General features: G+C 40.9%; 1 protein-coding gene across 2 annotated transcripts in view; it reads right to left on the bottom strand.

The window, feature by feature from the left end:
* The window catches only part of spata20 (spermatogenesis associated 20), a 38610-nt gene that overhangs the window by 2977 nt on the left and 13920 nt on the right, over positions 1-21713 (bottom strand). For both annotated transcript variants that reach the window (XM_061028050.1, XM_061028051.1), the window contains exons 13-15: positions 21064-21272; positions 15604-15803; positions 14267-14347 (exon numbers count right to left, since the gene is read on the bottom strand). In XM_061028050.1, coding sequence (XP_060884033.1) covers positions 14267-14347; positions 15604-15803; positions 21064-21272 — 490 coding nt within the window. The remainder of the gene's footprint in view (positions 1-14266; positions 14348-15603; positions 15804-21063; positions 21273-21713) is intronic.

The raw sequence follows: 21713 nt of genomic DNA, 5'->3' as shown, positions 1-21713 counted from the left end.
GATTATTTGAAAAATCCAACAAATCTATGGCTCCAGTCCCAGTTGATGTATCATTTAAAGCAAATCTTAAACAAGCATGACACCAACCATTGAGCTTCCTATTGTCGAAATGTATTTGAAACATCGTTGTGATACGTGATGCATTCGAGCATGGTATTGAGTGAAGGTTACTTGCATTGTAGTGGAATATAAACAACCCAAACTAATCATTGTATGTAACTTGGATTGTGTTTAAATGTGTATATCAGAGAACAACATGAGCTATTATGCAGCTGAGTATGCAGGCAAAGTTAATCCTCTTTGTAATGATTGTCATGGGTGTTATTATCAAGCTGATTTCTGTCAGACTTCAGGTAGGACAACATCTATTTAGACATGTTCACTTGATAGTTTGACCCATGTCCCATCTGTTATCATAGAGAAGGCAAAGTTTCTTACCAATACTACAGCCAGTCAGCAGCGGGAACTCTAGATATTTTGGCTTTGCTCCTAGGCGGGTGTTGCTCTGTCCATCTTAATATATAGCCCATGGTTATCTGTAAAGCACTTGTACAGTGACGGAACGGAACCACTTCACACCAACAGATGTACCCGTTTAAAGGGGTTACAACGACGGACATCTCGTACCACAACTCTACATTTCCCTGTCTCCATCCTCTCTCTAATCTTGGCCGTTAGACATCTATTCCATTAGACAAGACACTCCTACTCTTTTCCCTGTAGGACTTCTTAAAAGCATTTACTCAGGCAAACATGTAGAGTTGTTTGCAGCCTCTCCATCCTGTCTCAATGAGCCCCATGTTCACAATCAGCAGTCGTCTCAATGTGTCCCAGGTGCTGCGCGCAGCCATTTAGACGCTCATTTGTGCAGGAAGCCATCTGCACTTCTAATGTCAAGAAACTGCCAATGGGGTGCGCTGCCATTGAAGATGTCTCCTTTGCAGTGAGGTATGCGTTTCTCTCACAAAGCGAGTTACTTGATAAATAAATTCCTCCTGATGGGACAATGAAGTGATGATGTTCCATCTAGTCTCTACAGTGATATCAGGAAACTTGATTGAGACAGCTCAGTAAAAATAAAAACATTACTTGAACACAGAAAACTATGCGTTCACTCGGACTGACTTAAAGGGTTGGGTGTAAACACACACACACACATAAACTGAAAGACTCGCTAGGAGTGTGACGGGCTGTGGTCATAGTGGTATGACTGTTGCTATGGAAACCAAAGGAGGATTTCCCTGCCAAGCTGAACCTTTTCCTCTCTGTCTTGACTCTTCTTCTCACTTGTCAGCTTCATTCAGTCCCTCCCTGGGCCAAGACCACATCCAAGCCATGTGCCCTCAATGTAAAGGTTGCGCTGTTGTCTGTCTGTGTCACAACACCACTGTCTACTACACACACACCCCTGAGGACTGAAGAGGACTGCTGCTGGTACAGAAGTGCTGGAGAAAGTGAGCAATGGAAAAGAGACAGAGAATACATTATCTGTGAATGTGATAAAGTAAAGACAAAATGTGTGTTTCCTGTGTTATGTGTAGCACAACATTTGTTTGAACGTGTCTGTGGGGTTTTGTGTGTGTGATGTAGCAGACAGCACAGTTGGCTACACATGAGAGCGCAGTCTTTCTCCCACAGGGATAATCTCCTCGTACACTGGGCAACCCTGAAACAAACACACACACAGGTGTGAAGATGTACACACACGCACACACACACACACACACACACACACACAGTCCCTACACTGACAACTCCCTCGCACTCTAGGCGAGCTCAGAAACATTCAAAGAACACACTGTACCTGTGTGGACTAATAAGACGGCTCGCACGTATCATCCACTTTCTAATCAAATTACAGCTCACAGTACTCGTAGGCTGACCAGGTAGAGCCAAAGAAACAAAACAAACACACTGCCATACACACACACAATTTTGAGAGCTCACACACACACACACACACACACACACACACACACTAACACACACACACACACTAAATGGTGTGCCGTTTATTTCATACACACACAATGACGCACTCACACAAGCATGTCTGATTATTTCACAAAAGTCCTTTTGTCTATCGCTTCATGTACTGTTGTTTCTATGTTTTTATTGTGGCCACCAGGGTCAGTACTGTCGAGGTACCGTGCATGAATATCATGCGGGATACAGCAGGGTTGGCGACCCACCTGGTGGTTTCCCAAACTTCACGTTTATCATTGTTTTTTTATTGCCCAACGTGCAACTGAAGCACGTTTCATAATTACTGAAACATGGATTGTTCACACACAAACAGGACAAGTGTGCCTGAATCAAACAAAAAGCGTGTTTCATGTTGTGTGAATAAATCCATGTTTCAGAAATTATGAAATGTTCCTTCAGATGCATGATGGAGAGTAACAAACATTATGTGAATCATGATAAATGTGAGAGCTTCAGAAAAGTACCATCCCCTGTTCTCTCCCATGATATCCATGCTCGATACCTCTACACTATTGACCCTAATGTGCACCATGTTTAAAGATCCCCTTCAAATAGATAACAGCACCTGAAATGAATGAAGAAAAAAAAAATGCAGGTCAGTCTGTAAGTCATGCTGCGTGCATTATTTACAGACACACGTGTCCATACGCGTTGGATTTTTATGAAATAATCCGACATGCGTGCGTTTTTTTGTGTGTGTCTGAAATGAAATGTGCCCTACATACACACACACACACGCCCACACACACAAACACCTGCTCAGTCTTCATAACAACCTGGCATCTGGTCCACTGCCTCCGGACAGAAACAGACCCACACATCGACACAAAATTTGGATGATTGAGGGGGGCAATGAAGCTAGGCCAAATGTGCTGCACACATTGTCAGTCATACACCGATACCAACTTCACAATCAGCTTCATTCGTCAACTGAATATTCACCAGAAGAGAGAAGACGGTTGACAAGGGTGAGCTGAGAGGCCTTGCGAAAAATATTATGCAAGAGAAACTTGATAGGAATGACAGAGACAATAAACGGAATAAAAGACATAAAAGGCAGACTGTAAAGGAAGCATCACTTAGATATAATTGATGAGTATGGCTCCGAAAAAAAAAGACATGTTGAAATTACTCATATTGGAATATACAGATGAATTGAAGAAAAGTGTTAAAAATCAAAAAAAAAATAACAGATGCCTACAGAGAGGCCTAAAAGGCTCACTGAATGGCATGAACATTTGAATCATTTTATTGGAACTCTTCCATATCTTGAGATCTTGACAAACAGAGTCGGTCGTCTCTGAACCGGAAGGCAGGGGTCGATCCCCAACTCCTGCAGACACTTGGCCGATGTGTCCTCGGGCAAGACACTTAACCCCAAGCCTCTCCTGCTGCTTCAGCGGCGTCGTAAGAACGTGTATGAATGGGATTAGTTAATACTGATGGTCACTCTACATAGAAACCTCTTCCATCAGTGTGTGAATAGGTTAAATGTGACAAGCTGTGTAAAAGCGCTTTTTTCCATTTATTTTGCCAGACATGAATAGTGCAAATCTCAATTGTGAATGCTAGCATAATTATAGATAAGAATGAGTGTTTTTTTTTCATGTCCAACCATAAAGGGTGCATTTAGTTTTACAATGAAAGAAAAATAAACTAGGCTGCTGTTATTGGGCATTAAAAAGTAAAGGTTTAAGGTATTGTGTTTTTTCAATCACAGAAACACTTTTGCAAATGACTATGATGCTGGCCCTTTACTGGCCATTATGGGAGCCCACAATTTCCCAGTTTGGGATCAATAAAGTCATTCTATTATTATTCTATAACGCACTTCTCAATGCTTCATGCATGAACAACTTTGAGTCCATTAACCAAGAGGCTTTCAACAATCACCCAATTAACTGGATACTTTTCAGTTCTAATGTGCTTTCTTAGGTACTAGAATCAAAGACAGTGGTCCCACGATACAGTGAAAAGTGACTTTAAATACTTTATATAGGCGGATATAAGGAAGTTATTTAGTGAAAACCCTTCAAAATGACCTGGAAGTTGGGGAATGTGGTCATAGTGCTTAAAAAGAGAAATGATTCTACTTTGATGGATGTTAAAAAGTAACTAGATACTTGTGAATATGTGTAACCTAATATGAAGTGTAGACAATGTTTTCATTACTAATTAAAGAAACACTCAAAATACACATACTCATACAAACACACAAAAGATGAACGTTCACTAAACCTAAGCATGGGAGTGAGTAGTTGAGCCTCTTGAGGCGGTGTGCTCTGTCCTTTGTCACGCTGAGCATCAGGTCTCAGCTGCTGACAGCCTCTATAGGAACCTCTCATCTAAATCACCATAGTCTGCAGTGAGACGTGAGGACGGCCTGGTGTCTGAGCAGAATTAACAGCCCGTCTCCTCAATCACTCCCTGACACCTAGGACGCACTTCATCTGCTTCTGTTGCATTAAAGATGAAAGGGAATTCTCGTTTGCGCAGATGGTGAGAGTCATTTGGAGTTTCAAAGTTGAGGAGTCTGACATATTGGGTATTTGAAAAAGGTATACAGCTTAACGGTAACAATGGACTCAATTCAGTTTAGAATAACCATTGGCAGGTTCTGGCTATTACTTCAAGGTAGGTTTGGTAATTTTCTCCAGATACACTTTTGAAGATGTTGGTTGAAATTGTCTTTAAGTCCTGACAGCAATTAATAACTCATGAGCTCTGAAAAACAAACAAAGAAAATCCGTCATCTGTAGCAGTTTGTAAGCCTGTAAAAACTTTGACTAATGTCTGCCACGAGGTACCAATCTGATGAACCAATCACGCCTCCCTGTCTCCCTGCTCGTTCTCTACCCCATGCATGCACGAGTCCACACTCAAAGCATGAGCTGAGGTCCTACTTTCAAACTTGCTACTTTCAAAATCATGCTAGTTTTCCACCCTGCCTGTCACCTGGATTTTCTGAAGTCATTATTAGATTGAAACAATATTCACACAGAGTACATTCCTTTATATAGACGAGTCTGTGATTGTGTTGCATTAGACAAAAACAAGTGACATCCATATGTTTCATGGGATATTTCAAAGATGCTCAGTTATGAACCCTGCATTTAGTTGCCTTTAGTAAGCAGTTGCTATCTGCAGTGACCAATAAAGTAAAGAAAGTCTTTTTATTAGTTTTAAGTAGAACCAATACTGTGAAGAAATACAGAACATATGTTTCATGGTCTGCATAATAAAAAAGAATTGATTAACCATGTGTGGTTCTCACAATCGTTCTCTCTAATAATGATTCCCTAAAAACAATTAACCTCTGAGTGTATTTCATCAAAAAGAGTCACCATGGCAATGTGTCATTACAGCACATAACACACTTCAGAAGGGTTTGTTGAGGAAGAGAAACGACTTGTTTGAACTGTGAAGGATATATTGAAAAGAAATGGTAAGAAGATTCTCTTCTTTTCAAAAACATAAAGCACATTTATAAACTACTTTCTTGCTGTCGACTTTGGCTCTTGTTTCGGGCGGTCTTGACATTACAGTTAGGGTCAAGCTGCTGAACACAAATGACCCCTAACAACCACTGTCCACTGCATGTACAGTACAGTGTGTGTGAGATTCAAGACTGCTGGACTCCCAAGAGAGGTGTTTCATTAACTCGAAGTCACACAGCAGGTCAGAGTGTCAAATATGATTAGATTAGATTTTATTAAATTACTGCTTTTCATCAAACTCATCAGTTGAAGCAAACTCAGGACGGTGTAAATAAACGGAGTCTTGTCACATGTGGGAGCATTACCAGCTGGGACATGAGGGCTGTTATATCACACCTTGGGATCATCTGCGCACTAGGACATGTATTACATCATGCTATAATAATATGTAAACATACATATGGTGTCTTCACATCGCAGTATAGTGCAATCTAGAAACTGTATGATACTGAATTTACAGTGGTGGGAAAAAATTACCAGGAAGGTCTGAGTTACTGCAGCTGATTTCCTGATGAACAGCCAACTTTTTTTTTTAATGGTACAGAGGAGCAATAATGATAGACAAAAACACGCTCGACTCCCTTTTAACGTAAAACAACTGGGTCCTGAATACCGAAAAATCTTTAAACAAGAAAAACGATTAGGACAGCAGCCTGTTACACGCTGAAGAAGAGCGTCTGCTCCAAACGTTCTGTTTTGGAGTGCTGTCCTAACAGAGGAGCAACAGACAGTGATCTTCCCCTGGCCTCTTTACATTATTACACTACTTCCAGCATGGCGCAGTGTTCTGGTGACGTCAGAAGATGGGGACATGCTCACGGCTCATCTTGCCTGTCTTCGGCTTCACTTCTGGGAGATTCCTGCTCGAGCCCTGCATGGTCAAGACTCAAGTGGAGATTGAGATCAAGGTCTCACTCAATTCGGCGCACGCTCACTCTGATACATGCAGAACACCAGGGCCTTGTGAATTATTCAAATGCTCAGAGTTGCATGTATGTCTTGATTGCCAATGAGGTTTTTGATATTGAAGGCTAAATCAACTGAGAAGTATAACCGTTTTTAAAATAGTATTTTTAAAAGATTTCGGGGGGAAATAAGAATAAGACCACTTCATCTAAATTGTATCAACAATATTTGAAGGGTAAATCTACTCAGTGTTAGTTCTTACTTTTTTCAATCTATATCCTAATAAGACAATTTTTCCAGGCAACACCAGGTTAAATGGAAATAGAAAGTCAAAACAAAGTAATAGACAGATAATTATACCAATTAATAAAACATGAAATAAGGTAATATATGCTAGAGTATTAACTGTTTTATCATATTGTGTGTGTGTGAAGATGTGTAGATGTACCTGCACTGTTATCACTTTTCGTAACTATTACATATTTATGGTTTTAGTAATTCACTTGTATGGCATTTTATGATTATTTAACTGACATGTTTTACCGACAAATGAATGTATTTTGTTATTTTTTGTTACTGCATCAGAGCTCTGTGAAGTCCAAGACAAATTTCCCACTGGGACAATAAAGTTAATCTTAATTTGTGTTCTCAAGGAGGAATCTGCAACATTACATTTAATAAGTTCCACATGCGTAACAGAAATACAAGTACTGCTATAAGAAGACGGTGTGTTAAAATAGCAAACACAACTTCTCTACCACAGTAAACTCTCCCATTTGTCAACAACAAGAATCTGTAACAAAAAAAACTGCGCTTGAACTCGGGAACTGCGTTAATCCGGACATCATCCCTGATTATATCAGAGACAACATTCACAGCCTACAGAGATAACGAGAGAGCAACAGAGTGAGGAAAACACAGCAGAGTCTGCTGCTGTGTGAGCACGCGTGTGTGTGTGTGTGTGTGTGTGTGTGTGTGTGTGTGTGTGTGTGTGTGTGTGTGTGTGTGTGTGTGTGTGTGTGTGTGTGTGTGTGTGTGTGTGTGTGTGTGTGTGTAAACGCATGTGCACAAGAGTCTTATCTGTTAAGCCAGGTTTTATTTACCAAGTTGGGATGTGGATAGAAACTGAGCACCAAGCACAGCTACAGCAGACATACAGACAAGATACAACCACTGAAAGAGGATTATATCTCCAGCAACACCGCTGCAGCTGTCCAATCTCAGCTGGAACCCGAGTGTGCGCACGCCTCCCCCAGAGCTTTATAAATGTTCAGACACACTACAGAATAACCATTATGACGGATGAAAAAAATAAATAATAAATGGAAAGATGTGTAAAATTTCAGATTAAGAAGTCTAGGAAGAATTGTGTGAGATGAATGCATCAATGTGAATGTGTATTTTATAAGACGATGGCCCACAAAGCAGTCAAAGAAATCAGGAAAAAGTGGATGAGTGGATATGTGAGAGCGTTTCAATCTGTCTTCAAAGCACTAGCCAGCAAACGTATAACATCTGGGATATTCCAACAGCTGTCAATCAACCTGAGATCTGCTCTCTGGTCGTTAGGCTCAGTGGTTTGAGGAGGATCAATACCGTGCACAGAGTACTACACAAACAAAAACACACACCTGCAGCTTTTGATGAGAAAACAAAAGGGATTTTCATTGAGGGGAGGAGAAGAGTACGAAGGAAGCACATGGAAGTGAGGGAGGTCAGAGGTCACTAAGGAGGAGTGTGGGACTGCTTAGCTATTATCCTTCTCTGTAACATGTTACCAGACTCAGTTAAGACTCGGATTTCTACATCCACCCTTATTAGAGAACCTCTGTGTGTGTAAATTGGCCTGGAATTTTTACATTACAAATTACAGACATGGTCACACGATGAAAAACACCGGTGTCTTCTGCGATTATGACAAATTACCAGAGGTCCTCAGGTGACACCAATCCTGTGTGAATAGGGTTTAAGACGTAGTCTGTTTTATGGGGTCTCCCAGAGGGTAAAAAAGGTTTAGACTTTCTTCTTGCATGTTGATTTTCATTGCACACGGTTCATGTGCAGCTGTCTAGCGCTTAGGCCCTTCAAGCAGTATGAAATGGGCTGAACCAGTACTCCACAAGATTTGTTTACGTGACAGCATACCACCATTGTGTGCTGTGTCGCAAAAGCCATGATCGCCTGACCTCAAAAAAAAAAAAACACACATAAAATAAAAAGATCTCATTGTCTATCATAATGTTTCACTATCGACTTCAACATGCTTTTTGCTAGGCAGTGCCGAATCCTACACTGTCCCCTTCAGGAACTCTTCCACTTTGTAATCATACATAATCCCTGTAATACCTTGTTCTCTTTCTTACAAGCATTTTACATTCATACTAGCATGTTGTGGTCCTCCTTAACCTTGACCACTGACACCTCCCCCTTTCTGTATCATACAATATCTACTCAATTGCCTTACTATATATATGGTAATCTGCATATAGGCTTTCATTGGGATTCTTTGTGTTTTATAATTTATATTCCCAAGTTGTGCATCAGAGATAAGAGTTTTCCGAAACCATTATATCTCTTAAAGTCGTGATTTACTGTTATTTCAAACCTCCATATGAGGGAATCAGAGGGCTGAACAGCAGAGACAAAGAAAATGCACAGGACTGTAGAAAAGGGTATGAGAGGTGTCGAAGGGAGGGAAGAGCGAGCCTTGTAAAGGTGACGTCATCCCTAATTATCTTACTAATTAGGTAACTCCCCTCCGCTTACAATTTCAAAGCCTCCTTAATTAACTCACCCCGACCAAAACCGTAACAAGATTTATTTATGTGTAATAGGAATATTAACCAGAATTGATAGCAGCAATTACAGTCAAGTGTGATGTTTCAGAATGACTGATAATTATTTTCCCACAAGCTGAGAGTGCAGCAAAATTGAGAAGCAGAGTGTTGCGTCGACAACAACAACAACAAAATGAAATGATGTGAAGAATTTGTAGAATGTGTGTGTGCTGGTGTGTGTGTGTTAGCGTGAGTTTGTGCACCTCATCTGGAACACTTGGAGCAAGCTTGTCTCAAACTAGGAAAACAGGAGAGGAGTTATTTGATTTGAATAAGACCTAATATAACAGAGAACAATCCCATCACTCTTCCTTCTACTTCTCCTGTTTACCTCATTTAACATTTTTCTGCCTCTGTTCAACCTTTGCACTTTATTTGACCCTTTGACTCCATCAACACGATTTAATTGACTGATTCTAAACTTCCTTTTTAATCTTTTTTTTTTTAACTTTTCCATTGTTCTGTGGATTTTTTGCTCTTATTGTATCTCTTAGACCTAGACTTAATAAAATATATTTGATAACTGAATTAAGATATTATTGGATTAAGTGTCAGAAAATGGGGGAAAAGGCTGCTTTTACAAAAGTAGGACTAATTAGCTTTAAACAAAACTGAACAACGATGCTAATGATTTATTCATGAGCGTTATATTCACGAGTAAGAAATGCTGGTCTTGCATCTCAAGTTTTTAGCATTGCACTGTGTATGGATTAATATAGTGCATATTCAACCATCCATTTAAACATCCTCATGAGTCCCAAGGAAACAATGAGAAGAAGGCAGCAAAGTGTTTACAACTCAGCTGAGTTAGAGAGCAACAGTCGATCAAATCTGCAAGTGAAGGTTGTTATTTCAACAGATTAACTCATGGCTGCTGGCTACAAATGATGCCTACAGCCACCATTTATTAGATAAGCATATACTGTGTGAAAAACTTAAAAACATGGAAGGGAACAGAAAAGAAATGGGGAGGGGCATAGGCAATGTCAACAGACTTAAAGTTTTTCGCTCTCAGTTCTTTCTCCACCGATAATTTGTGTGTAAATGTAAATGCTTTTGCTTTAATGTGTGTTTGCAGGTATAGAAATGTTTATCTGACTTGCTTGTGGACACACACTTCACAAAGCCAGTGTTCCTGCTAGAAGAGCTGCTGCAGCCAGCGTGCTTTGACTTTGTGAGATTGTGTCTCATATGCCCAGGAACAAGTGTGTTCATCTGCGTATGGATGTGTGCTTCGGTGATTAGGATTGCGCTGGATCATCACATCTCCAACCAGCAAAGATAGTTAGTACTCTTCCTAATGGCCAGATGTTCTCTCGGCATCTGGGCACAAACTCACAGATAAACAACACATGCACATTCTATTGCTCTCTCTCACTCCTTTGTCTCATTTATTCTTTACCAATTTCCCCCTGAATCTCACCTGATGTACCAAAGAAGACTCATTAGAGCAGAATCCCTTCTTTCAATCTGAAAGTCAAGACTGATTGTTTTGTGCCGTGCCAAACAATGATGCTCCCCCTCCCCCGCTGGTCTGCATTCAAATTAGTAACATCATTCCATACCCAAGTACACTTGCATATGTACACATTCTGATACAGCAGGTGGCATACTATGCACATAGTTTGTTTGCAAATCCGCCAAAAAGCAGAGAGACGAATAAGTAACCATAGCAACCACCCACGGACTGAGTCGATCCTTCTAACTGTGGATGTTTTTGTTAATTCTGAGAGGCCAACGAGCCTCTTCCTACTTCCACATCGTGCAGCTCAGAGGATGAAACAGCCCCGTGCTGTGCAGATAATACACAGTTGCATTCACAATCTCCCGCGATACCGGGCTCGATACCTGAGTACAGTACGAGTACAGCACGTTTGTGTTCACACTGATCAAATGAACTTCGGGTTCAAGCGAACTCGGATCTGGGCCCGGTCCCGAGTGTGAAAACACCCTTAGTCTGGTCAACACAGAGGTACACACATACAATGAGAACTGTATTGTTTAAAAAAAACAAAAAAAAAAAACGCCTCTTCACATTTTGTGCCCCATCTTTCACCCAGCACGAAGAGCAACAACACACAGTTGTCTTTGCTGGGTGCTTCCTGATATTTATGAAATGAGACATTCAAAGGTGCACTGGGGTTGTTCTTTTCCATCACTGTGACAAAAGAGAGACTATACCGGGTTGGGTTACCGGTGTGCCTAAAGAGACCAAATAGCAAATTAAAAACAAACAACACATTGATTTCTAGCTTTAATCGCATTGTGGTGACATCCCTTATAAAGTCATCAGACCCTAACCCTCGGAACAGTTTTCCACATTGCCTCAGTCAATTTTAAATGACCCAACTGTGAGAAGGCAGCGGAATTTCTGGATCTGGTTTTTATACGGTTTTCTTTGCATGGTAGAGTTTCAGCTTAAAACTAACTGTCTGTAACTGTGTTCACAGATGATGGTTTTAGAAAGTGTTCCTGAGCCCATGCAGTGATGTCCACTACAGAACTGTATGTGTTTTTAATGCAGCGTTGTCTGAGGGCCCAAAGATCATGGCCATCCAATATTGCTTTTTTGGCTCCGCCCCTGCATACAGACATTTCTGTAGATTCTCTGAATCTTTTAATTATAGTCTGAAATTTAGCCAATGAAATCACCAGCTTCTTTGCAATCCTATGTTAAAAAAAACTTGATTAATACTACAGTGTTGCACTTTTACAGAGTGGTGAACCCCTCCCCATCTTTACTACAGTAAATAACTTAGCTTCTCTCGGATGCTTTTATACTCATCAAATCACTTTACAGTTTGCCAGTGAACCTTTTTAACTCTGAAATGTTCCATTAGTTGTTTTCTTATCATTTCAAAATGTTTCCAGTATTTGTTGCCATTGTCTCAACTTTTTGGAAACATGTTGTTTTAAATTCAAATTGGGCAATTCATTTTCCAAACACACAAAAAAATCAGTTTCAATATTTGACATGTTATCTTTTCAATCTATTTTTAATCAAATGTGGGATTTCAATGTTTTGTCAATCATCACATTCTGTTTTTATTTACATTTTACAAATAGGGTTGTACAAGGCACACAAGTGAGATGGTGTGAAAGGGTTTTTAATCGAACATAAGACTCTTTTTGTAAAGTGTCCCATCTGTTGATGCCAGAGAATGAGGAAACACTCAGCTATCTCCTCAACCTGGCTTCAATGCGAGAGAGATTCCTGCTAACGGCCTGCATGGACCAAAAACTCCAGATGAGACCAACCTCAAGCTCTCCATCATGTTACTTACACGGATGCCTGCTCTCTCTAATACATGCTTAAATACAAGCCCTAAAACAGTCTAACAAAACCAAGAGCTGGATTTATCATATTATAATCCTCAAAGCATAACGTAAGTGTATGCTTGTCCGGGCGTTGATAAGTGAGGCGGCTAAAAACAACCATTATTTAAATACACACCCATATCGAGTCGAGTTTACGACATGGAGGTACGTAATGTGGCACAGAAGAGAAACTGCTATGACCTGTAGAGTGACACCATAACAACAGAAGAAGGGAAGAACAAAGTTGTGTTGTTTGGCAGCCTGAAAAGTGGGATTAAACGCCTGTGAGGAAATCTCTGCTCTAGTCAGCAGCATTGGTGTGGACAATCAAACTCCAGCAGTCGTTTAATTACGTGCACAGAGATCGTAGTGGTCGTGTGCGGACACTCTATGCATCGTGCAGCAGTAACAGTATGGAGATGTCACTCCCCCCCCCTCCCATTGGCTCGAGGTGAATTCTCTGGAGAATATCCTGCGGCGTTCTCACATCAGCTCAATCGGACTTGCTGCGGATAAATGACTAGGGGTCTGGCCGGAGAAACTCCGGGTGAAGTCCGAGCGAAAAATGTGGCTGTTTGCGTTCACACATACAACTCTCCTCAGGGAAATATCAGAGTATCAGAATATCAGGAGTTTTTGAGGAGATTTCTGCTAGTGTGAACGCCCTATTGGATAAAGAATCAGCTTGCAATCAGCAGAATCATATTACAGGCTGATTCAATGTAAACCAGTGAAAGAGGTTCAAATAAATACAGAGGTTACAAGTTGAAAGTGCATCTTTCTAAAACAGAGACAGGTTTATATTTTAGGTATTTAAACTTCCAAAATTCAATCATCCAGTTTGTTGCTATGCTATACTGATAATCTGCTGTCCACTATCTTTAGAACAGATATGTTAAGTCATCTTTTCATTGATAGTAACTGACACCAAGAGAGTTAAAGATAAAGCTAAAGCTTCAAGTTAGTTACAGCTAACTTAAAGTTGCTGAAACTTCCTAAGACACATAAATATGACAGTCTTGGCTACACATTTCAATCTGACTCAGACTGACAGCGGTCCAATTATTAACCAATAGCCTGTGTCAGGGCTGGAAGGGGGACTCACAAAGACACAAAGAATCTCCTCGACCTCAGAGTTAAGATTTGGACCAACTCAGCTTATAAATGTTACAAAAAGGACTACGCTTAGATGACTCCTTAAGAGAAAACGCTAGGAAGTTAATACATTCTTCAGACAAAAGTAAGGAAGGCCTCTGGGTGGCCTAAGGAAAACCAACTGTTCTACACTGGCCCACTGAGCATGTGGGTGTGTCTGTGTTTTTGCTGGAACATGTTTTAAAGGTGATGCAGGATCTGTAGCCGCTGTGAGGGTAAATGGTAAATAGATTTGATCTTTTATTGCGCAACATAGTTACGGCTTGTGTAGTTGCTTTTAACACAGCATGTCACATTCACCCATTCACAAATTGATGGCAGAGGCTGCTATGTAAAGTTTCCATCAGTATTAATTAATCCCCTTCACACGCATTCACACACCAGTTGACGTAGCAGCAGGAGCAATTTGGGGTTCAGTGTCTTGCCCAAGGATACTCGAAACCCCCAACTGACTATAACACTGAGTCACAGCCATGATGTACTGCAATTTGTTTTTTTTACCTTTAAGGTTTTACTTAGGGGGGCTGATGACATGCACCACACACACTCACACACACACACACTTACTTTGTGTGGTAGGAAGAGGGAGTTGACTGCTTCTAAAAGACCTGTGGTGTCTGGGGCATCCCTCTGGCCACAGATCACAATCTAGAAACAAAAGTGGAGATAGGTAAGAGGATGGAAAATATGAAGGGAAAGGAAGAAGGATGAAGATAAAGAAATTACAATGTGGACGAGAATGATTAGAGGGAAATGATAAGTAGATAAATAAGATGAGAAAGGTAATGCATAAAAGGGGTGGTGAGTGGGATGAAGTGGTAAAGGTCAGTACTGTATTTGTAGCTGTAATAAGGGAGGCAGGTGTTTTCCCTGTGACTGCCTCACCTCCCCTCCCCCCCCTAAGCTTGTTACCCTCGACCTCCAGCTTCAACTCCCCCGCAGGTCGTATCTGACTGACAGAAGGCTAACTATTCACCTTCTATCTCAGTTTCTAATCCTGTTCCTTTGACTTATGTTCTTCTGTTTGTGCAGAACATACCTTCATACTAAAAGTTTTCTTAGAGTGGCCAAAAGAACTTTTGGGTATCATCTGGTATGCAGGTACAGTATGATGGTTTGAGGCTATCTGAGGGAGTTGAGTCAAAATAAATGTTTCACCTCACAACTCAAATAACATCTTGTGTGCATGCTGACTGTGAAATAAAGGCTTTCAGAGGGGTTTTTTTCTTTAGATTTAATGTGCAATGTATGCAGAGTGCTGAGTGCCGGTGAAAGCACGGACACTACAGCAGCAGGCTCAAGGGGCTTTCCTGAATCTGTGGTGAGAGCATATACTGTAATTATTAAGGTTGATAGCTGGAGTTATATGAGACCCCCGAACAGCCAATCAGAGTGATTCCTCTCACCAACCATGCCGACAGATCGACGCCGATTCGACATGTGGAATCGGCCGAAAAAAAGGCCAACAGGGGCAGGCGGGTAGCGACGGAGCCGGGCACACAGCAAAAACTAGGGCGACGATCTCTCACCAACGGTCCTATTAGGACCGACGGCTGACGATCTTCTTGGTGTGTCAGGGCCTTAACAACCAAGGTTTTTTTCTTTGCTTGGTGTAAAAACTCAAAGACAGGCTCTCTGACCATAACAACTTGATAATGCTGTTGATATGAATCAAAAACTATGGTTGCACTAGTCAGCACAGCATACTAGAAGGCAAGACATCCACCTAATTAGCAGAAATATAGTGTCTTATACGTCCTCTCCATTAGAACACTCAGAACCATTGATTTGAAGCATCTGGAGGCTTCAACGGTGAACACAGAGTAATAAGAAAATGGCTGTTGTGCATTCACTAGCATGTACTCATCATGTCGAATAGGTGTAAAAGTAGATGTAAGAATTACCTGTTTAAGTGTGTAGTGCTGTGCCATTAGAGCCCTGACCATTTCCGGCAGTGCTATGGGGACCCGGGTCAGACGGTCTGAGAAGGCTGCTAGCAGCTGTTGGGACCTCTGGAGCCACTCCTGTCTTCCAGTATAGTGAGACAGACGCAAGAGGTTGAATGCCGACACAGAGTTACCACTGGGCTCAGCTCCATCCTGATCTGAAACACACAAAAAGATTTATAACATAAAAAAAAAATCAATACACCTTTATTTGTGTAGTGCCAATTCAAAGACAATGTAAAGACACTTTTCAAGGTCAAGGTCAAGGTAAACTTTATTATCCCCAAAGGGGCAATTTGCTTTACAGCCAGCAGTGAATCTGAAATACACACAACAATAAATTACACACACCAAAGGGGGGGGGGGGGGGGGGGGGTTACATTATATTGACAAGACAGTTCAGCATGTGACGGCAGAAACTGGAGATCGAACCCCCAGTCTTCCAGTGAAGAGATAATAGACCACTGAGTCACAGACAAAAATGGGAGATTCTGATCTTCTGCACTTATGAACGATAATTGACTGGTTCTCTCTCTTTAAATGCTGCCACATTTTTAAGGAACATGCATTTGTGGGATGAGCAGCAGAGCTGAGTAGTCTTCTTGGGGTGCCCACTTCGCAGCCTGTCTCTAACATCCCCCGTTATATGGAACTTGGTCTTCAGTTTGGAGATGGTACTAGGCTCACTCCAAATAAAGCTGCAACTTGGTTGTGCAGAACACCAGCTTGAAGTAGCCCTAAGGCATGGGCCCTATCCAGATCAGTCAAACATGGCATGCTTGGAGCAGACACCAACTGACCACTGTAGAAGATCCCATGCTCACAGGTTCTGCCAATCAGGCTCCAATCAGGCACCTGATTGTCAGGACCTGGGGTATCAGAAGCTAAAACAAGAGTCAATAGCAACAGCAGAATAAGCTGTTTGTTCTTTGTTTGTTCAGGTCATACTGCACAATCATGTTACACTTCACATCAAATGATTGACAAGGTTTTTTTACAACTTAAGAAAGAGGCCAGACATTAAGGTATTAACTCTTAAGCATTAAATCTTGTAACAAATGTGCCTGGTTGAAAACAAAAGACTTCCTGTTAGAGTTTGTCAACGTAACAGGAACGATAGCTAGCTGTTAAGTTAAAATACAGACCCTTTACGTTCCCCCAACTTCCCCTCGTGCACAACCATTTCAGTGGATGGTGTGGTGTGACGTGATGGGACTAACAGATGACCTCATGACTAGGCTGTGTTAAGTGATTGGTACTTATCTCTTATCAGTGTGGAACGAGAGCTTGGAGGGGATCTTCTCATAACCCATGACCTCAATTCATGTCTCCCAAAGCAACGCTCTGGTGTCTGTTTGAGAATGTGTGACGGGATAGGTGGCTACTGATGGATACAAAGCAACCTCTGCCATCAGTGTGTGAATGTCACATTAGTAAAAAGCGCTTTGAGTAGTCAGAAAACTAGAAAAGCGCTACACAAAATCAAGTCCATTTACCATTCCAAGTCCAATTATATTTGACTTTGTATATTTTAGTGTGGACTCTTTGAGACTGTCTCAAAGAGTCTTCTTTTATACAATGACAAAAGTGCCAATTTTACTTACTTACTTAACAATGAGGACTCTATAAGACCTTTTATTACAGTAAACCTGACCATCAGCACAAAGACTGAGCACTTACATTAACTAATTCTAATTAACTAATTCACAAAGGGCAGTAACCTCTCCCCCAGGCAACACTTCCACAGCTAGGTGTTCATTCTGCTCTCCGAGTCTGCCTTCTTACCGTAAACAATTGGGCATGGACAAAGGCCGGAGCCACCTCCGCTTCCAGGGGGGCATGGTCTAAACAGATCCTTTGCATTTAAAGCCATAGACACAGAAACAGACTGTTCTGAGCAGGGCTGAAATCGAGTGGTTTGTATGCATGCTAAAATACAGGTTCTCAGAGGATTATTAACAAGAAACTTCACAGACATGTTTTGGGGAGCTCTGAGACTTATTGAAACTTGTTGAAAAGGAGTACAGTATGTGACCTTTAAATGAAGGAGCTTTAAAAAAAAAAATAATAAAAACAAAAATTCAAAATGTGCAAGCAGACGGCTAGCATTATCCCACGTCACTCAGAGCAGACCAGTCCGTAAGTATGCATTAGCGTACTGTAAAAATGAAAAAAAGGGATTGGCTGATAAGCTGCCTGTCGTGATAATGTTTCTGAACATTTTTTAGCAATTTCTTTTTAAAGAGAACATAGAAATGCTGATATTTTTTAGCTGAAGCAGCCCACATTTTGAAGTCATGTGGCAGTACAAAGTGCAATTTGGCCAGAAAAGTTTTTGTATTGCCACAGACAAAAAACTTCAACAAAACAGACTATTTTAGAATAAAGTATAAAAGTGTAATATGTAGCCAAATAGGTACTGTTTATTATTTTAACCTCACTCTACAAAAACAAATACACACAGGACTGTCTGGCAGGGCTGAGTGGTAAGTGGAGGAGTAACCTGTCTTGCAGTGACAGGCGATGCTGCTGGGACTGGTGTCCACACTGTGGCGGCTGTAGCGTCACTAATGGGATTCAACCCTACACAACACTGCAACCCCACTGGTGCAGTCAATCTCTCCAGATGAAGAATCTCTCACATGTCAGCTCTATTATTAACACAGTGATGCAGGTGTCATGGCATACTGACATGCCTTCATACTCGCACAAAAGCTCAGTCAGATGTTTAAATATCATCTGTGATGTCAAATGTTCTTAACAACAACCACAATTATCTTGTCTACCTTTCACCCAGCCACTTCTTGTTGTTTTTTCAAACTATTTGCACTGAGCTATCTGTCACAGGCACAATGTTAAGCTTGAAAAAAACTGAGATTGCAATATTTTTTCCATCTGAGATTATGTGAATTTTAAAATATAATTATAAATGCAGTGTATTTTCATTTATATCAATTCAAATTTCAATCAAACAATTATACTTTAAATTATATCGGTCTTAAAATCCCCCTCCGACTTTCACCACACAGTGGGTCCAGCACACACGGAGAAGTAGAGAAAATATATGAAGAGAGAACAGGAAGTGTGACACTTTGCATCATAAACTTTACAAATACTTGGCTTGGCTTGCAAAGGTGTCGTCATTCATTTAAAACAATGTTCAAAGTTATGTTTAGTTTGCACCACCAGCCCAGTGACACAAACGTCTGGTAAGACAAAAGTTCACCATCTTTAACTGCCCGTTACTCACTTCACTGTGTGCGCTGCCCCTAAAAGTAAACAATCAGCAGCACATCCGCTCTGTTAACGGTGAGTGTATGTGTCCACAGTGTTATGAGACAATGCAGCTGATGTGCTGCTGTGTTGTAAATTAGCACCCGCTATAAACACTATGATACTTGCATTGGATTGCTGTTTTCAGTTTGTCGATGTATATTGTTTCTGTCTCTATCAAATAAACCATCAAACAAATTAAATATATGGCTGTGTAAGTAATCAAGTTTCAATTTCAATTTTGGCTTCCCACATTCATGAAAACAAGATAATTTAGATTAAACGGTTGCTGTCCCGCAATGTTGCGCTTGTTTTGTTCATAGGTTTTGTCATGAGTGTTGAATGTTATACATGTTTGTTGTTATATTTTGGCCACAGAGTGTTTATGTTCGATAAATGCATGTGATGCAGATGTTGTGAAATCAATCAGTAGTCACGTCTAATAATCGTGATCTCAATTTAAAGAAACATGATTAGGATTTTTGCCATAATTGAGCAGCCCTATGGCCTAAGCTGATAGCAGGAATACTCATGTTTTAAATCGGCCTTGTGTAAAGGAGTGTCGGCCTCGAGCGTCATACCAGGGTAGGTGACAGCAGCAGCGTTTCCTGTATGTTCTACATTTAACAAGCAGGAGCAATATCTACCCTGCGTGCATGAAGGTCAGTTCAGTGACCACTGAAGGTGATCTCAGACGGACTAAACTAGTCAGAAAACAAGAAAAGTGTTGGTTGTTGTTTTTTAACAAACAGAAGCATGAGTGGCATGATGTGCTTCAGGTCACATGATTGCCGTCCCATGTCCTGTAAAGCTTCTGGAGAGAGCAGGAAGGAGAAGGGGAAGAGGAAGGAAAAGGAGCGTATGGTAAAAACTACACTACAACATAATTAAGGTCTTTACTGCGATGATTTAACCTACAAACAAGATCCTTATATAGAACTTTGGTGTCAGACGAGGCGATATGCCACAGAACACTCCTTCAGGAGGTTCAGGACAAGATCAGCAAGGACATCAAATTCAACGTTTTGTTTGCAAGTTGTTCTTGGTGACCCAAACAGCTAATAAAAGTTCTTCACATGAGCTTTAAGTTGATTATACTTCTTATAAGAGAAGCTGTTTACCCACCAGACTTATACACTTTTCTAATAAAACATTCAAGACTCTCTCTTTTTTACTGACTTACTTGCTAATCTGGTCATTTACAACGTTAACAGTTCTGCTAGTCACTGAACTTTAGCTTAGCCATGGCCTCTCTCTCTCTCACACACACACTCTCTAGTTCTCTCCTACTCCATGTTATAAATGTTTAGCAATTCCTCAGTCACATTAACATCCCATGCAAGTCACCCTTTCACACAGCTCATCTACCAGCTCATCTGGGTCTCGCACTGATTGCAGGGCCTTAGGACCGTGTCGTCCCTCAACCACCGCCCGACGCCCAGCCACCACCATCGGACTGTGTCGTCCCCTAAACCATCGCCTTCCTCATTCATGCACGGAACTGCTCCGACCTCCACCTCAGCGGCAAGGAAGTGCGGACAACAGGAACGTGAGGAATACAAAGGAGAATTCCTTCCTGCATATTATCCCATCTGCTCTTTTGTAAAGCGTCTCAAGACAACACTTTGTTATAAATTAAGGCTATAAAAATAATGATGAGTGATTGATTGATTAGGGGAAAAGAGAGGTTCATGGTCTTATATAGCCTGAGGACACTACAACTTGTTTAATATCATGTCCCTTGATTTTTCTTTTTTACCATTATGAGGTCATAAACGTAATTTATTCAAATGTTTGGACTAATTAACTCACTGGCAATTTTTTGTCTCCACACTGGTATAACTAATGACATTTCCTAAAGCCCCTGCTGTATTTGGGTTTAGTAATAATTAGGAAACATCTGCATGCTCTCATGCTGAAGTGAGATTTTAAACATGGTAATCATGATTTGAGTCAAGAATACTAATTCATTCTGTAAATTGAATCTTCTGTCGGTTTTCATTGACAGACAAATATGACTTGGTATGGAAATGTAATAACAACTTTTTTAGTCCAACTTCTCATGTCATTAGTGTCAGGAGAAACTTAAATTCACTTTCAAGAAAAGGCTGACATCTATTCATTTGTCATTGGTGCACCCCTCACCTTCTTTAAGCTGCAGCAGTACAGTGCTGTCAGTGGGATCACTGCAGAAGTAGCCTACGCCATGGTCATCCCAGAAGAGCACATCCTGTCTGAGCTGCAGCTCCTCTGCCCACTGCAACCACTCCGTTTGCAGTGTGGCCTCATACAGGTCGAGCAAGCCACAGATGATGAACGCATAGTCATCCAGGAAGCCAGATATAGGTGGAAATCTAGAAAACACAGTTAGGGAGGGGAATGGAAATCATGTTTTCTCTTAGGAATGCATTGGTAAAGCACAGAGTATGTTAGGACCATTTTCTGTTGGCAAATCAGTTCTTCCTCTATTCATCTGGCTTTGTCTATCCCAGACCTATTTTTATTTCCCAAGGTTTAATAATGTTAATTTTTATTGTGAATCCAATGGGGAAAAAATAATTTGAAAAAAATCCCAAGTGCTATGACCCAGCTCGTAAGGGAAACAACACTGTGCCCCCCCCCAAAAAGCTTTATTCATAGTTTACAACAACAGAAGTCTGAGGAAAAAGCGTACAAATTAGAGTAGGGGAGGTTTGAGCCTTTGCCAAACCAACCATTAGTCGACACATTCTGAACATCTGTTATTAAACTAAAACAAACAGCTCTAATACACTTTAGAAAAAAAAACACAAATC

The sequence above is a fragment of the Labrus mixtus genome, chromosome 21 (genome assembly GCF_963584025.1).
Source record: "Labrus mixtus chromosome 21, fLabMix1.1, whole genome shotgun sequence".
Classification (NCBI taxonomy): Eukaryota; Metazoa; Chordata; class Actinopteri; order Labriformes; family Labridae; genus Labrus; species Labrus mixtus.
This window is presented reverse-complemented; position numbering and strand designations above follow the sequence as displayed.